Source organism: Herpailurus yagouaroundi, unplaced genomic scaffold, assembly GCF_014898765.1.
Source record: "Herpailurus yagouaroundi ecotype Mexico unplaced genomic scaffold, PumYag 222, whole genome shotgun sequence".
NCBI classification, from domain to species: Eukaryota; Metazoa; Chordata; class Mammalia; order Carnivora; family Felidae; genus Herpailurus; species Herpailurus yagouaroundi.
Genome location: NW_024412453.1, coordinates 15,786,545 through 15,804,836, shown reverse-complemented (window position 1 = coordinate 15,804,836; position 18,292 = coordinate 15,786,545). Strand labels below are relative to the sequence as shown.

The 18,292-nt window shown below is 49.9% G+C and overlaps 1 protein-coding gene across 3 annotated transcripts; it reads right to left on the bottom strand.

Moving 5' to 3' along the window:
* Window positions 1-5,744: 5,744 nt before the first annotated feature.
* SEPTIN12 (septin 12) lies at window positions 5,745-16,489 on the bottom strand. 3 transcript variants are annotated; one of them, XM_040459097.1, is made up of 11 exons: window positions 16,363-16,488; window positions 15,786-15,977; window positions 12,470-12,595; window positions 12,309-12,390; window positions 10,516-10,653; window positions 10,257-10,374; window positions 10,073-10,168; window positions 7,158-7,254; window positions 6,984-7,063; window positions 6,205-6,256; window positions 6,016-6,130 (listed from the first exon to the last, which is right to left on the bottom strand). In XM_040459097.1, the coding sequence occupies exons 2-10, from the start codon at window positions 15,946-15,948 to the stop codon at window positions 6,221-6,223; spliced, it is 936 nt and encodes a 311-aa protein (XP_040315031.1). In that variant the 5' UTR covers window positions 15,949-15,977; window positions 16,363-16,488; the 3' UTR covers window positions 6,016-6,130; window positions 6,205-6,220. The 3 variants fall into 3 exon arrangements, with proteins under 3 accessions (XP_040315029.1, XP_040315030.1, XP_040315031.1); XM_040459095.1 differs by lacking the exon at window positions 6,984-7,063 and having other exon boundaries at window positions 5,745-6,130; window positions 6,205-6,301; window positions 16,363-16,489; XM_040459096.1 differs by lacking the exon at window positions 6,984-7,063 and having other exon boundaries at window positions 5,745-6,130.
* Window positions 16,490-18,292: the final 1,803 nt, after the last annotated feature.

Below are 18,292 nucleotides of genomic sequence, written 5' to 3'. Positions count from 1 at the left end.
TATTTGTGTAACTTCCACCCAGATCAAGGTATAGGTCATTTTCAATACCCTAGAAGTTTCCCTCATGCCCCTCCCCAGTCAATACTCCCAACCCCGACCACAAGTCTGATTTCTATCACCTTAGGTTGATTTTTTTCCCCTGTTCTTAAACTCCATAAAGGGCATCCACATAGTACTTTCTATTTGCTCTCTGGCTTCTTTCACGCATCATTATGTCTGTGAGATTCCTCCACGCTGTTGCATGCACAAGTAATTGTCTCATTTTTATTGCCAAGGAGCATTTCATTGTATGACTATCCCATAGTTTATCCACTGTCCTGTCACTGAACATTTACAGTTTCCAATTTGGGGCTACTGTGAATACATTCTTCAATAAATATGAATAAGTTTCATGTAATCTGGTAGATGTTTTATTGTACCAGGTACTGTGTCATTGATTTTGTGATTCCCGTTGTAAAAAATGCTCCCTACTGGGCGCCTGCGTGGCTCCGTTGGTTAAGCGGCCAACCTCAGCTCAGGTCATGATCTCACAATTCATGAGTTCGAGCCCCACCCACATCGTGCTCACTGCTCTCAGCACAGGGCCCACCTCAGATCCTCTGTCCCCTCCTTTTGCTGCCCCTGCCCCACTTGTGCGCTCTGTCTCTCTCTCAAAAGTGAACATTAAAAAAATGCTCACTATTGTTATTTAATATTGTGACTATATCATTATGACATGAACCTGCTTGGTGTACTGCACAATGCGAACCCCCTCTCTCCGCGCCCCCAGACACCTACAAAACAAAACAATTTATCCCCACACAACCCTGAGGTAGGAGGTTGGTGTTGCTATTCCCATTTCGCACAGGAGGAAATTTATTCCTGGATGTCAGGTGACTTGTCCTAGGTCCTGCAGTTGAAAAGAGCCAAAGCTTGGGGCACCTGGGTGGCTCAGTCAGTTAAGTGGCTGACTTCAGCTCAGGTCATGGTCTTGCACTCTGTGAGTTCAAGCCCCGTGTCAGGCTCTGGGCTGACAGCTCAGAGCCTGGAGCCTCATTCAAATTCTGTGTCTCCCTCTCTCTCTGCCCCTCCCCTGCTTGCTCTCTCTTTCTCTCAAAAATAATAAACATTAAAAAGGTTTAAAAAATAATTTTAAAAAAATTAAAGAGCCAGAGCATGGCATAGGCTTCCACAAGTGGAGATAAAGTCATCGACCGGGAGCAGGAACCAACACTCTGCAAAATATCAACACTGGAATACCCCTCCCCGGCCAAAGAAGAAGATTGCCCCAGTGAACACGCAAGGACAGGATGCATGAGAATGCGTGAGAGCAGGTGGTTGGAGCCTGAGGGACCCTGCAGGAGAGCCTCCGGGAAGGGGTCGGTGGAGCCAGGCTAATAGCGTTCCACCAGCGCCCGCCCACTGGTGACCCTGGTTGCAGTAGATCCTAACTTTCAGGGAAGGGACAAGAGCTAATATTATAAATGTATTGATGTTTTCCAAGTAGGTGATATACGCCCCTGTTAACAAGCCAGTACAAAAGGAGACAGAGTAAAAATTAAATCTCCTTCCCATTCTTGACCTCTAGGGCAAGTGACCTCCCCAGAAGCAACCATCTGTTCCAGTCTTCAGTACTTTATGGAGATACTCATGCCCCATGAGCTGCCTTCCGCTATACCCTCTATTGCTCCTTGTTTTCCTCTCATCAACATCCTTAGGCAATCAGTCTGTATCCGTACAGAGTCATGATGGGCAACTCAAATTCGACAGACTGTGGGCCCGCCCTTCGCCACCTCTCTGTCCTCACTTCCCCCCTACTCTCTCCCTCTCTTCTGGTTCATGCTGCTCCAGCCACAGAGGCCTCTTTGCTCTTCCATGAACACATTTAACATACTCCTGCCCCAGGGCCTTTGCTCTAGCAGTGGCTTCTTTTCCGTCTGTGTGGAATGCTAGGACCCTAGATATCTTCATGGCTTTTTCTTTGCTCTTTCACATCTTTACTCAAACTTCTCTTCCCAGTGAGGCGTCCCTGACCCCTTCCTGCAATTGTAAACCCTAGATGGCCCTATATCCCTTAAATGCCATCCTTGGTATCAGGGTACCCATCCAGGGTACCCATCACTATTCAACATGCCCACATTTTACTTCTTTGTTTTGTTTATTTGCATCTTGACCCACCTAGGTGCAGGCTCCTGAGGGCAGTGAGTTGGTTTCTTCCCTCTTGAACCCTTAGCCTCTTTAGCATCATATAGTGGGCCCTAAAAATCTGTGCAAAGAATGAACACTGGGTGATTATAGCACAGCCTCAATTGTTTTTCTTCCAGTTTTATTGAGATATAATTGACTACATTGTGCAAGTTTAAGGTATACAACACAATGATTTGATGCACATATATATTGTAAAATGATCACCACAATAAAGTTAGATAGCACATCTGTCACCTCCCATAGTTATCTTTTTTTGAATGTGGTTAGAACATTTAAGATCTGTTCTTTTAGGGGCGCCTGGGTGGCTCAGCCGGTTAGGCATCCAACTCTTGATTTCGGCTCAGGCCACGGTTCTTGTGATCGAGCCCTGTATCCTGCTCTGCGCTGACAGCGTGGAGTCTGCTTAGGAATCTCTCTCTCTCTGCCTCTCTCCCAAGGACCATATTATATTCTATGCTGTGATGGCTGAAGAATACCCCCCCCACGCCCCAAAATATCCAGTCCCTCCTCCAAAACTTATAAATATGTTAAGTATGTTACCTTCTATGACAAAAAGGACTTTGCATATATGATTAAATTAATAATGTTGAACGGTATTCGGCCTGGCCTGGGTGGCTCAGTCAGCTGGGTGCCTGACTCTTGATTTCGGCTTAGGTGTTCAGGTCATAATCTCAGGGTTCATGGGGTTGAGCCCTGTGCTGGGCTCTGAGCTGATGGTGCAGAGCCTGCTTGGGATTCTTCCTCTCTCTGCCTCTCTCTGCCCCTCTCCCACTCACACGCACGCTCTTTCTCAAAATACTTACAAGTTAACAACAACAAAAAAAGAATGCTGGGACACCTGGGTGGCTCAGTCAGTTGAGCGTCCGACTTCTGCTCAGGTCACGATCTCACTGTTCGTGAGTTCCAGCTCCACGTCAGGCTCTGTACTGACAGCTCAGAGCCTGAAACCTGGTTCAGATTCTGTGTCTCCCTCTCTCTCTCTGCCCCTCCCATGCTTGCACTCTGTCTCTGTCTCTCAAAAACAAAGCAAAACAAATATTAAAAAAAAAAAAAAAAGCATGTTGAGGAGGGGAGATTATCACAGATTATCGCAGCAGGCCCAGTATAGTCCCAGGTGTCCTCACAAAACAGCGGTAGAGGGAAATTTGACTCCAGAAGGCACATGGCACCTGCATCAAGAAAGGGGAGGGGCCGTAAGCCCAGGAATGCAGTCTCTAGAAGCTGGGGAAAGGCAGGGAAATGGATTTCCCCCCAGCACCACCCTGCTGCCACCTCCGTATTGATTTCAGACTTCTGTCCTCCTGAACCGTGAGAAAGTAAACGTGTGTTGTTTAAGCCTTCCAGGGGCGCCTGGGGGGCTCAGTCGGTTGAGCATCCGACTTCGGCTCACGTCACGATCTCATGGTTCGTGGGTTCGAGCCCCGTGTGCGACTCTGTGCTGATAGCTTGGAGCCTGGAGCCTGCTTCGGATTCTCTGTCTCCTCTCTCTGCCCATCCCCAGTTCATACTCTGTCTCTCTCTCTCTCAAAAATAAACACTGAAAAAAATTTAGCCTTTCCAGTTGGTGGTAATTTGTTACAGCAGCCATAACAAACGAGTGCATGTGGTGTGAATGCCCCATGATTTACTTCCTGGCCCACTCCTGGCAGACGGGTAGGCTGCTTTCTGTCTTTACTATACTGGGTGCCAGGAGCCGTGGTTCTCAAAAGGGGAGACTGTGTCTCCAGGGGGTCAGTGAATAATGTTTAGAGACATTATCGTCATTATTATTATTATTATTATTATTATTTAAGAGAGAGAGAGAGAGCAAGCATGAGCAGGGATGAGGGGCAGAGGGAGAGAGAGAATCTTAAGCAGGCTCTAAGTTCAGCACAGAGCCTGATGCAGGACTTGATCTCATGACCCTAGGATCATGATCTGAGCCAAAATCAACAGCCAGACACTCCACCCCACTGAATGAGCCACCCAGGTGCCTCAGGAGACATTTTTGATGTCACGGCAGGAGGGACGTTGCTACTGGCATCCAGTGGTGGAGGCCCAGGGCTAAACATCCTATAATGCATGGAACAGCCCCACAACAAAGAATGCCCCAGCCTCAAACATCCGCAGTGCTAAGGTTGAGAAACTCTGGTCTATCCCTAAGATCTGTTCCTAGAGATAGAATTTCTGATTACAATGTCTAAATACAACTGCTGAGCCAAAGGGTGTGTGCTGTAGACATTGCCCTATTGCCCAGGGCTAATATTAACCCTAGGAATGTGCTCGGCCCCTATGTAGCAGCACACTGCCTCTGAGATGTTGGCGTGCTAGGTGTGGGTCCCCACAGGCCCTGGGAGATCCTCAAGCCTGGTAGGTAGGTTTGTGAATTTGAGGGGTTAATAGCTGAGGCAGGGGCTCCAAGGGTCATTCATTTAACAGCTGGGTACTGAGCTCTTGTCTGATAGATCTCCATCCTCACTGAGGTCCCAGCCCGATAGGGACACTGACCTGAAAAGAAACCATGAGATACATACAGAGTACGTCGGGCAGTGAATACGTCAGACTTGGGAAGCCAAGGAGGGCATCATGCAGGAGGCAACTTGTAGCTCATGTGATGGTTAGTTTTAAGTGTCAACTTGACTGAGGGGCGCCTGGGTGGCTCAGTTGGTCAAGCGTCCAGGTTCGGCTCAGGTCATGATCTCACAGTTGGTGAGTTTGAGCCCCACGTTGGTCTCTGTGCCGACAGCTCAGACCCTGGGGCCTGCTTCAGATTCTGTGTCTCCCTCTCTCTCTGGCCCTCCCCCGCTCATGTGCTGTCTCTCTCAGAAATGAAAACGAACATTAAAAAAAATTTTTTTAAGTGTCGACCTGACTGGGCTGAGGGATGGCCAGATTGCTGGTAAAACATAATTTCTGGGTGCATCTGTGAGAATGTCTCCGGAAGAGATTAGCATTGATTCAGTAGACTGAGTAAAGAGGATCTCCCTCCCCAGTACTAGGTGGGCATCACCCCATCTGCTGAGGTCTCTAGAAGAGCTAAAGGGCAGAAGAAGAATGGATTTCCTCTCCCTGCGTGAGCTGAGAGGACAATCTTCTCCCCGCCGCTGGTCGGCCAGGGCAGGGCAGAGAGGCAGACAGGAGCGGGGAGCACAGAGCTTGGGGACGAGAGCTGAAGACGGGGAACTGGTAAGTGTTTACGAGACAGGGCCTGACCCTGTGCCAGGAAGGAGGGTCGGCAGTGACAGCAGAGCCTCATTTGGAATGGGGCAGGAGTGGCCGGTCGTCCAAGGCATGAGCTCCCGGGTCCTCAGGATCCCCGAGGGCCTTGGGTCTCACGCGGTTATTTTATTTTATTTTATTTATTTAAAAAATTTTTTAAACGTTTTATTTATTTTTGAGACATGGAGAGAAGGAGCATGATTAGATGAGGGGCAGAGAGAGAGGGAGACACAAAATCGGAAACAGGCTCCAGGCTCCCAGCTGTCAGCACAGAGCCCGACGCGGGGCTCAACTCACGGACCACGAGATCATGACCCGAGCCCAAGTCGGACTAAGCCACCCAGGCGCCCCTCACACGGTTATTTTTAAAAGAACCGTACTTTATTTTGAGGATAGCTCAAAGAACTCATTCACAAAACGCCTTTTGTTTTCAAAGCACAGCTTTTCATTAAAAGCAACGTCCGCCTTTAATACACCCTCTCCTACACAGTCCCGTGCTGGGGGCTGCCGGGTGCCCCGCCCCCGCCCCCGTGCTCAGTAGTCATCTTCGTTGTCGTCAGAGTCCTCGCGTGCCTGCGTGCACACCTTGGAGGGCCCGGGAGCGACAGAGGGCCCTGGTGGGGTCGGGGCCAGGTTCACCCAGCAGGGCCCATGAGGCAGCACGTGGCTCTCGTTGAGTCTGCAAACTCGATAGTTCTCGTAGTGGACGTTGTGGGTGATGTCCTTCAGGTCTTGGAGGTGGGAGCTGGGAGATGGGAGGCAGTTGAGCCCAGGCTGGCCACAGCGTCCCCCGCCCCCCCGAGGTCCCTGCACCCTCACCAGATGAGCAGGTCTCTCAGCAGAGGAAACTCACAGTGCGCCATGTTCTCCACTGCAAGACACAACCAGACCGCTGGCCCTGTCCACCTGCCTTGCCCTCCATGAGCACCGAGTAAGCGCCCACTGTATGCTGTGTACCCCTGATATCCACCGCAACCTTTCCGCCCACATTTCTCACTGTCTTTTCTCACGTCCATTTATTCATTGCTGTGCCCCCCACACCTGGTACAGAAGGCTACCAATACTTGAGTCAATGAATCCACTAATCATTTATTATTGTCCACTTAATAATTACTACAGTACAGTATGTGTATGATACCATATATATTATATTATTTTAGTGATTATGTGGATAAATGGGGGGCCCAGACCCTTGCTGCTCCTCCTTCACTTCCCATCCCCCCCACCCCCCACCGGCGGAGCGAGAGGCCTCCCTCCACCCCCTCAGGTAGCTTAGCCTCCTGCCCCGCCTTCTCCCACCTGTCATTGTCTCATCAGCTCTCTGGGGACAGGAGCCTTGTCTGTCCTGCTTTCAGTGTATCCCCTGAGGAAGCGCATAGAGTATGCCTGGCACATAGAAGACCCACAACAAATTCTGGCAAATGCATAGGGTGTCCTCTGGGTGGTGGGCATCATGCAAAGCAGTGGCCTGCCCTGTCCAACCACCTTCCATGTACAGATGTGCAGTTCGTTGGTTGCACAGACACAAATGGCCATGCATGAGGTTGATGCCCATTTTACTGTGAGGAAACTGAGGCCCAGAGAGTCAGGTAACTTGCCTGAGTCCTCCCCGCTGCAAGGAGGGACTTGATTTCCAGGTCTGTCTGCTTCCTGGTTGTGGGCTTGCCCACTCTGGGCCCTGTGATGAGTGTTGAGGGTGCCGGAGGCAGCAGGATGCGCCTGGATTTTCAGCCCACCCTCACCTGCGTTCTCTGCAGAGTCCCTGCACTGACCTTCAATGATGCCCCACTTGGTCTTCCGGCCCAGGACACACCTCCCGTTCACCAGGTGCTGTCGGTCAGCCCCGACCACAGCAAAGGGGATCCGGTCCTGCGGGAGGAGAGGAGACAAAAGGGTTGGCCCTGCCTAGGAGGTGGGTAGAGAAGTCACGGAGGTGGGGTGGGGGAGGCACACTGTCCTTTGTGGGGAGACAGTGGTAGAAGGAGCACAGAGATCTGAAGTCAAAAGACACAGGGCACCTGGCCAGCTCAGTTGCTGGAGCCTGCGACTCTTGATCTCAGGGTTGTGGGTTCGAGCCCCACGTTGGGTGTAGAGATTACTTAAAAATAAAATCTTTCAAAAAAAAAAAAAAGTCTGATCAATGCCTCAGTTTTCTCATCTGTAAAATGGGAGTCAGCAGAGTACATACACAGGGCTTTGTGAATGTTTGGGAAGGTTACTCAGAGCCACATTAATAATATAATCTTAGGGATGTCCCATCTCTTACCTGGGTAAGAGATGACCTGCAATCACCTTCATCAGTTATCAAGAGGGTTAAATGACATGACTTTGCAACCCAGGGGTTGGCAACCTATGGTACATGGGCCAGATCAGGCTCCTTCCTGTTTCCCCATATAAAGTCTGTTGGCATACAGCCCCATGCATTCATTTACTCACGTCTAGGTTGCTTTCGTGCTGCAACAGCAGAGTTGAGTAATTGCACTGAGACCAGTTGGCCCACAAGGCCTAACATACTTACCATCATGTGGCCCTTCACTAAAAAGTTTGCTGAGCCCTGCTGAAAATTCTGGTGGTTCACTTGCTCATGGCCGGAAGTGGAGACTCAAATTCCTGAACTCCAAACTGCTATTTAGGGGTTTGCTTTTATTTCCAGGAGTTAATTTGTGATGAAGAATAGTAATCAATGGTGGCAATCATAATTATCTGTTCTGCGCTTATCCTGCGCCAGCCTGGAGCAAACCCTCAATAAATGTTAGATGTCTGGACGATTTACTGAGATGTTGAGTCAGTATGTTCAGGTCTGTGTCAGTTGCGGCCACGCTGCTGCCTTCTCAGGCCTCAGGACAGAAAGAAACTGGTCAAGGTCAAGGCTCTTTGAACGTTTCACAGGAGATCCTGTTTATTGTGCCAGTGGGGAGGGGAAAGAGGGAATGGTGGAGACATTGGGTCCGAGATGGGAAACAGGGCCATGTCCGGATGTGGTTTGTTTACTGCACAAAGGGAACTGGCCATGAATCTGTGTGGGGCTGAAATCACATGTGGGCCATGTCTGTGAAGGCAGAGTTGTTTGCTTCTAATCCAGGCAACAGCACCGCTGTGCAGGTTAACACGGTCCCTGAGGGAGTGATTCAAGGCCTGAGGTCAATGCATGATGAATCTCAGCCCTCACCTGAGTCCTTTGCAGGATCCAGACAGACTGACGTTGGACAAACCACCAGGACGACAAGGTAGAGGCTTGGAGGTGGAATTCAGTTGATTAGGAGAAAAAGAAGAGGTTAGCTATTTCCCTCTTTCCTTCTCTTTTGAAACAGCTTTACTGAGATGTAATTCACGTACCGTAAAATTCACCCTTTGAAAGGTGCAGCTCACAAGACTGTGCAGCCATCACCACAGTCTAACTCCAGGGCATTTTCACTGCCCCAGAATGACACCCCACACCCATCAGCAGTCACTCCCCACTGCTCCTGACCCCCCCAGCTCCTGGCAACCACTAATCTACTTTCTGTCTCTATACGATTTACCTATTCCGACGTTTCATATAATGGAATCATGTAATGTTTGTCCTCTTGTGTCTGGCTTCTCACTGAGCTTCGTGTTTTCTTTTCTTTTCTCTTTTCTTTTTTCTTTTCTTTTTTTTTTTTTTTGTTGTTTATTTTTGAGAGAGAGGGAGGAGGAAGGAGAGAGAGAGAGAGAGGAAGAGAGAGAGACAGAGCATGAGTAGGGAGGAACAGAGACAGGGGAAGACACAGAATTCAGAGCAGGCTCCAGGCTCCGAGCCGTCAGCACAGAGCCCAATGCAGGGCTTGAACTCACAAACCATAAGATCATGACCTGAGCCAAAGCCGGATGCTCAACCGACTGAGCCACCCAGGCGCTTCATGTTTTCAAGGTTCATCCGTGTTGCAGCAGGTGTCAGTGCTACATCCATCCGTTTTTATACCTGGAGGACACTCCATTGTGTAGACAGACCACGTGTATTTATTTAGTCATTCATAAGTGAATAGACATTTGGCTTATTTCCACTCCTTGGCTATTACACGTATTTCTGCCATGAACATCTGTGTACACGTTTTTATGTGAACATAGGTTTTCATTTCTCTTGGGAGTGGGCTTGCTGCTGGGTACCATGGTAATTCAGCGTTTAACCTTTTGAGGAACTGCTAGACTATTTTCCAAAGTGGGAGCACCGTTTGACATTCCTGTCAGCAGCGTCTGCCTGCCAGTTCAACTTCTCCACATCTTCACCAACACTTGGGATTGTCTTTCATTTTGCAAACAGCCACCCTAGTGGGTATGAAGCGGTACCTCGTGGTTTTGCTTTGCGTTTCCCTGGTAATGTCGAACCCACATCTTTTCGTGGGCTCATCGGCCTCTTGTCCAAATTCTTTGAGGGAATGTCATTCAAAACCTTTGCCCATTTCTAAATTTGTAAGGGTTCTTTATTATGTTCAGGATACAAGTCCCATATCAGATAAACCATTTGCAAGCCTTTTCTCCCTCCCATTTCTGTAGGTTGTTGATGTTTGAGTTTATGTATGTATGGAGATTCATACCTGTCAGAAGTGTGTGAACTTTCCCCAAGCTGTAGAGGGAGATGAATCTTTAGACAGAAAGAGCAGGTGGAAAGCAAATCGCCCAGCCGTGGTCACACCAGCCTGCCCCCCACCCCCACCCCGTGGCCTCCTACCCGAATCTTGCTGTTGAGGATCCTGTCATTGATATCCTCGTCAAAGCATTTCTGTGGGTACACCTCGATGCAGTGAGTCCTCAGGTTGTGCTGGATCTGGGGACGCAGGTGACCTCATCTCATCCTGTGCACTTGGCCTCCTCCTTGCCCCCACCGGCCCCATCACCCCGGGCGCCCAGATCACCCTGCGCCTGAAGGCCTCTCGCTCCTCAAGGGTCAGGCTGTCGGCCCGGGCAATCACAGGCACCACGTTCACGGTCCGGCACAGCCGCTGTAGGAACTCAATGTCCAGAGGCCGCAGGCTGCTCAGGCAGGGCAGCAACAGTGGAGGCGGTGGCAGTGGATGAATGAGGGGGTGCCGGCCTGCAGCCCAGGCCAGGGACTCCTCCTTCTCCTCTCTGCCCCAGGCCAGGGTCCCTCCCCCAGCTGGCTCAGCCCTTTACCAGTGCCCAGTAGGCGGCACGAAGTACACACAGCAGTGCACCCGCGTGTCGGGGATGTGGCGCTGGCGGGTGATGAGGATCTCCTCCTGCAGGTACCGCTCGTACTGTTCATTAATGTAGCCCAGGATGGGGTTCCAGCTGGGGTGGCAGACGGACCCGACCTCAGAGCCGCCCCTGGGAGCCTCACCCATCTCCCCAGGTCCTCTGGGTGGTCTCCCCTTCGGAAGACCAATTGCCCCAGTTGGCCCAGGACACAGGACCTCCGTTCCTGTACGAGCTGAGACCTGTGGTTACCTGATCACCCTCCCTCCGCTCCCCTGAATTATCAGAGAGACCCCTGCCGTTCTCAAGCTGAGGCCTTGGCTTCCTCGTTCATAAAATGGAGAGAATAAGAGCACCTACTTTGTTGGGGCGTGGTCTTAAAAGAGATGAATCGCCACAGCCGGGTTCCAACCACCATGGGCACTCACGCCATTGCTGCAAGGATCTCCTGAGTCCTCTCCCTGGGTCCCTTCCCCTGCCAGGCTATTGTCAACCAAGCAGCCAAAAGGACTCATCCACCCCCGCTTTTTTTTTAAGATCCTTTTAAAAACAGGAGTCAGAGTACATCCCTTTTCTGCTCAGCCTGCCCACAGTGGCCACAGAAAAGCCTAAGTCCTTACACTGCCTTACCAAGCCCTACAGCATATCACTGTTTCTTCTGCCTGCCCTCCCCTCCTCGTTTCTCCCTACCATGCACACACCTCCAGCCACACCAGCTTTCCATGAACATACCATTCTGCCCACCGCAGGGCCTTGGCACATGCCACTATCCACTTTGAACACTCTTCCCCTGCATGTCCACAATGCTCATTTTCTCATATCCTGGAAATCCACCCAAGTGTCACCTTATCCGGGAGGTCTTTCATGATCACTCTGCTTAAAGTTGCAATCCCTCTACAGCTCCCTATGCTTTCCCTTCTCAGAAATGTCCTCCTTGAATGATAGAGTTTAGGACCAGCTTATGTATAACTGATTTGTTGTGTTCATTGCTCAGCCCCCCTTCCCATGACAATGTAAATTTCACGTAGGCAGAGGTGTTCGTCTGTTTTGTTCATTGTTGTATCCCCATGTCTAGAACAGGGCTGGCACAAAGCGAGTGCTCAATGAAGCATTGTATGCAGGGCTGGCTTCATACAAGCACAAACAGACCATTTCCACAGAGCTCCGTGCTTTGAAGGGCTTGCAGTTCATTCAATGTCCTGTGGTCAAGGTTTTACAATTCGTAATACTTTTTGAACAATGGGTCCCACATCTTCATGTCACTGGGTCCCACAAATTATGCATCCAGTCCTGATTGTGTGTGTGCATGTGTGTGTGTGTGTGTGTGTGACCAACTACTGTCGTGGGTTTTGTCACTGAGAGCCTAGAACGACTCTGCAAGGTGGGTGTCATCACCCTCAAGTTACAAAGAAGGAAACTGAGGCTCAGAGAGCTTCCATGACCAGTCCCAGGTTACCTAACTGGAAAGTGGTCTAACTCTGTGGTCCTGACTCTGTAGTGTGGGCTTCTAACTTCTGCTATATCATAACCTTGACTGAACACCTACTGTGTGCCAGGCAGGAAGCTCTGACCTTTATGTACTTGACTCCCTTCAATCTTGGAGGGCTGGTTGCATGCACCCATTATACAGATGAATAGACTGAGGCTCCAAGATGCCACAGTCAGGTGTTTCAGGGCTGGGATGTTTCCCAGGGGCTGGAGGGGCAGGGGCAGGGGCAACCAGGGTTCGGCCCCCACTGTCAAGGACCCACCATTTGTCATTGTTGATCTGGTCTCCAAAGCCAGGCGTGTCAGTCACTGTCAGCTTGAGCTTCACACCCTTCTCCTCGATGACTGTGCGTGGAGAGTGGAGTAGGAAGAGATTGGCCTGGGTGGGGTGGGGTGGGTGGGGTGGGGGTGGGGGACCACTCACCATGGGTCACTGACTTCAGCTGCAGCGTCTGGGGTGTGGGCATCGCCAGGCCCGGCAGGGTGCACTTCCACAACTTGGACTTGAAAAGGGTGTTCAACATTGTGGACTTGCCCAGCCCGCTCTGCCCTGGGGGTAACCAGACGACAGCAACAGAGGTGGACATTTTAGGCAGTGCTTGTCAGGCTGTTAAACAGTTTTAGAAAGTGAACTGTTTTCTAAGCATAACATAAATACTGAAAAGCGGGTGCTATTGTCAGTGTCCCCCTCAATCTTTATCCCACCCATTTTTATTGAGGCAAAATTCATGCAGTAAAAAAATTAACCATTAGCCATTTAAAGTGAACAATTCAGTGGCATTTAGTACATTCACAGTGTTGTGCACCCACCAATTCTGTGTAGCTCCTATTAGAAAGAAATCCACAGGCCGCAAATGGCAGAACTTAGGCCAAGTCTCCAAATGGGTGCCTAATATCTAACTTAACTGCAGTTCCAACCTCCCCCGGAAACGTAGCCTAAACTGCTCCGTCAGGGATTTTCTGGTCAGCACTGGTGAGTCATGTCACATGGGCCCTCACTGTCCCCCAAAGGAAGATGAAGTCATCCACCTAAGACCCTTTGCCTGTCCTCTAAGGGAAAGCAACCTTGCCTGTAATAATCCTTTCCTTTTGCTAATAACTTCCTTGCTCACATCCTCCTTTCTATATAGAAACCTTGCATTCTGCACAACTCCTTGGAGCTCACTTCTTACCTGCTGACCAGGTGCTGCCTGATTCATGAATCATGTCACAATTAGATCTTCAAATGTACTTGGCTGAACGTTGTTTTTTTTAACCGTCAAGAAACATGCTCATTGCCCCAAAAGAAACCTCACACTCATTAGCAACCCCTCCCCATTTTCCCTCCATCATCACCTCTGGCAACTGCTAATCCATTTTTTTGTGTCTTTGTGGATTTGCCTACTCTGGACATTTCAAAGAAATGGAATCATGCATGGGGCACCTGGGTGGCTCAGTTGGTTAAGTGTCCGACTTTGGTTCAGGTCATGATCTTGCGGTGCGTGAGTTCGAGCCCCTTGTTGGGTTCTGTGCTGACAGCACGGAGCCTGGAGCCTGCTCCAGATTCTGTGTCTCTTTCTCTCTCTGCCCCTCCCCAGCTCATTCTCTCTCTCTCTCTCTCAAAAATGAATATGCATTAAAAATTTTTTTTAAGGGGCGCCTGGGTGGCGCAGTCGGTTGAGCGTCCGACTTCAGCCAGGTCGCGATTTCGCGGTCCGTGAGTTCGAGCCCCGCGTCGGGCTCTGGGCTGATGGCTCAGAGCCTGGAGCCTGTTTCCGATTCTGTGTCTCCCTCTCTCTCTGCCCCTCCCCTGTTCATGCTCTGTCTCTCTCTGTCCCAAAAATAAATAAACGTTGAAAAAAATTAAAAAAAAAATTTTTTTTTTAAGAAATGGAATCATGCAATATTTGTCCTTTCATGTCTGGCTGCTTCCACTAAGCATAATGGTTTCAAGGTTCATCCAAGTCCTACCAGGTGTCAATACTTCATTCTTTTTCATGGCTGAATAATGTGCCATTGCATGGAGAGATCACATTGTGTTTATCCATTCACCCTGATGGGCAGTTCAATGCATCTTACAAATTAAATGGCCCATGTATACAGAACCAGATCCAGAGATGGAGCATATAGTTCCCCACAAGCCCAATCATGCCCATCTCAGTAACTATTAACCCAACACTCCAGGGACAGCCACTCTCCGGGCTTCCATCAGCAGGGAGCAGCTCTGCCCACCCTTGATTTAGGGAAGCACACAGCATGTGGTCTCTCGTGTCTGGCTTCTTTGGCTTGACACTACTTGGTGAGATTGACCCAAACTGTCTGTGGTTGTAGATGGTCCACTTTCCCTGCCGTGGGAGCTTCTCAAACTCGGTGGACCACATCTGCAGAAGGGAACACCCTATATCACAATGCAGGGTGCACACGTATTTTTGTATTGAACAACAATTGTCCGAAGGGTTGTGCTGTCCAATATGGGAGTCCCACTTGGCTCCTGCCATGGGTGATATGGAAAATCTGAATTGAGGTATGCCATCAATGGAAAATACAACCCAGATTTTCCAGACTTGGTGTGTGCCAAAAAGAATGCAAAAGTTCTTTTTTTTAAACTTTCAAAAAAAGTTTATTTACCTTGAGAGAGAAAGAGAGCACACACAAGTGGGGGAGGGGCAGAGAGAAGGAGAGACAGAATCCTAAGCAGGCTCTGCGCCCTCAGTGCAGAACCCGATTTGGGACTCGAACTCGCAAACTGTAAGCCCGTGACCTGAGCCAAGATCAAGAGTCAGACACTTAACCGACTGTGCCACCCAGATGCCCCAGGAATGCAAAAGTTCTCATGGACAATTTTTTTTGGGTGTGGATTACATGTCATTCAAGATAGTACATACTGAGTTAAGTAACATAAATGGTTAAAATTAATTTCTCCAGTTTCTCTTCCCTTTTTTAAAGGTGGCTACTGGGAATTTTTACAATGACATCATGTGGCTCACATTATACTTCTATTGGACAGCACTGCCTTGGAACAATGCCCTTAATTGGCGTTGCCCACTCTGACATTTTATTTTTATTTTTTTTAATTTTTTTTTTCAACGTTTATTTATTTTTGGGACAGAGAGAGACAGAGCATGAACGTGGGAGGGGCAGAGAGAGAGGGAGACACAGAATCGGAAACAGGCTCCAGGCTCTGAGCCATCAGCCCAGAGCCTGATGCGGGGCTCGAACTCACGGACCGCGAGATCGTGACCTGGCTGAAGTCGGACGCTTAACCGACTGCGCCACCCAGGCGCCTCCCCACTCTGACATTTTATAGTCTGCTATTACCCAGTTTATTTTGTGAAAGGTGTAGTTTTGACCTACAGAATCAATTTTGCACCCATATAAATGCAATTCCAGAGAACCTCCTGAACGCCAGGACAGTGCTAAACCCAGTGAGGAAACTGAGGCAGAGAGGGGTCAGGGACTGTGCTCAAGGTCACACGTTGGCTGGTGTTAAGGGCCCGGATCAGGATCTGGGTCTGGGTGTTCACCACTTTCTGCCATGGCCTCCCCTTTTACTGCTCTCTTTGGGTTTGGCTGGGGCTTCATGGATGATTTTTGTCTTTTAATGCCTCAGTGTTTCCAGATTTTAAACTATGACATCTGGCGAGGGACTATTAACAGACCCACTGTTGAGACTGAGGCTCAGAGAGGTGAAGTAACGCGCCCACGCCCACAAGTCTGCATCCTTTGGTCTGTCCTCCCGTGAGCCCCTGCCCCTCACTCACCCACCACCATGATGTTGAACTCAAACCCCATCTTCATGGCCTTGATCTTCAGTTGGTCCAGCACGGCCTCAATGCCCACATAACCAAGCATCTCGCAGGGTGGGGTCTTGGGGCTGGAGGGTCTTGACGAGCAGGGGGAGGTGGACTGCCTCAGCGGGTCCATGGGGTCAAGGACACAGCAATGTCTGTCAACTGGGTGGGTGGGGAGAAGGGGGTTACTGGGGCTCTGGAGGGGGACCCTCTTGAGTTCTCATTTCTGGACCCTGGCTCCTGAGCTCTGCCACCTGGCACTCCCACACATTATACCCCTTGATCTACCCATCCCCCAAGGCCCCAGGGCCTGAGGGCTTTGGAGTGAAGTACAGGGAGGAGCTGCCTCTCAGAGGAGGCTGAATCCCTTCCCAGAGATACACCAGCCCAGTAATCTGTTCCTCCCCCACCCCAGTTTCCTCCCTACCCCCACCCCTGGCCCAGGCAGTATCCTTGCTCAGACACTCCCCCCAGAAGAATGTGGCCAGCCTGGTGAAGCCCAGGGTCTGGACCCATGGCGACAGAGAGAAGCAGCTTTGTGTAGCACCTGATGGCCTTGGGTCTCTGACGGAGCTTCAAGGAGCTTCCCTGTCCTAGCTGGTGTGTGTGGTGAGGGGGGAGGAGACAAGGTGACAGTTAACTGAAGAATCTGAACTCCATCCCCTGCCCCATGACTTCACGGGGAGGGGCAAGGGGTGGGCCTCCTCTACAGCGGGGAGCTGAGGGCAGGGGCAGGTAAGCTCTTCCAGTGTCCTTTTGGAACACTTACCCTAAATCCTTACAATGACCCTGGCCTAGTGCTATAGACAGGAACCCGGGGCCTCTGGGCAGCTCCCTTGCCCAAGGTCACCTAACTGGGCTAAGTGGGCTTCAGCCAGTCCCTCTGACTTCCAAATTCATGACTCTGCTAGCAAAAGCAAACCCATAACCCGCAGCCAGAAAGCAGAACATCCATGTTTTCTTTGGTCTGTCCACCGCTGGGGCCACAGTGTTTTCAATGGCCAGATTGATTTAGGAAACATTTAGCCTACACTTAGTCTGTGCATAACATTGTTCTGGGGCTGTAGGACGGCAGCTTGTTTCATGATCGTCCCAGTGCTATCAAGCTAGTGCTGTTACTCCCTCCAGGTCACAGAGAGTCTGAACCAGTTGTGCAAAGTCACCTAGTAAGGAAGTGGTGGGTTGGGATCTGAGTCCACGTGCGTACCCTCTAATGCTTTTCTTGTTCAGGGGAACATCTAGATTTCCAGTGTGTCTTAGAGATTGTAAGCCCTGGCAATTCTGATGGCTGATGAGCTGCCCTCTTTGGCTGGGCCATGAGTTCTCCAGTTTGCCACAGTCCTCACCCGTCCCCGATGTGTCCCTGACACGATGTTTCTTATACAAATCCATCTCACTCACTACTTTCTCACCTGTTTCCTGGCACATGAGGAGTCCTCTGTCTCATGATGCTGAGCATTTTCTCTGAAAGCCAGATAGTAAAGAGTTATTTTGAGCTTTGTGGGTCATAATATCTCTATTACACCTACTCTTCAGGCCTGCTGTTGTAGTGTGAGAGCAGCCACACACAGGTGAAGGGGGTGGCTGTGTGTAGGTAAAACTATTTACAAAAGCAGGAAGTGGTTTGCCAACCCTGCTTTGCTTGCTGAAACTCACCAAGTCTGCCCTAGTCCATTCACCTCAACTGTCCTGAGCCCCAACTAGCCTTCTGTCCCTCTCTGCCTGTGCCCTTGTGCTTCCCTACCTTCTATCTATCTCACGACAGAGCTTAAACTTCATCTTTGAGGCTTGAGGCTTTGGATGGGGCTGGACAAAGCCTGCCCTGGAACATGGTTCCTTTCCCAATAGAGAAATCTCTCAAGCTACAAGTCCACAGCTCTCAAGGGTTATGGGAGGCTGGCCTCCTCATCAAAGCGAATGGGCACGTTGTACATGGATGACCAAACAGTACTGGTGGCCTGTGGACTGAACTTGAGCGCGAGATTCTGCTTCCTAGGAAAACCATCCCACGTGAGTGACAGTAGGATTCTGAGCAACTGGGAGAGGAAAAAAAAAAAAAAAAAAGAAAGAAAAGCGAGCTTCAGTGGGTAGCCACTGGGATCACAAGCGTCATGACCGTGCTTGCAGAAAGCAGTGGTCACTTGCATGGCGCTCTTGGCTGTGTTGATTGGGAAAAGCCCAGGGTGAAGTGATCTGAGCAGTGTGAGAACAGCAGATGAGTCCAAATGTGTACAAAGAACAGAAGACTGAAGGGAATCACACCCATAAGTTGGGTGAGTAATATATAGCCATTCAGTGCATGTTTCTAGAACACCTCATTGTGCTAAGGAAGTGTTTTATGGATCATTCCATTCAATCTAACCCAAGAATAAGGGGAATGATATTTATACACCCATTTTACAGAAGAAGAAACTGAGGCAGAGAAGGTCAAGGATTGTGCCCCAAGGCCACACACGGGTGGGTGTTAAGGGCTGGGA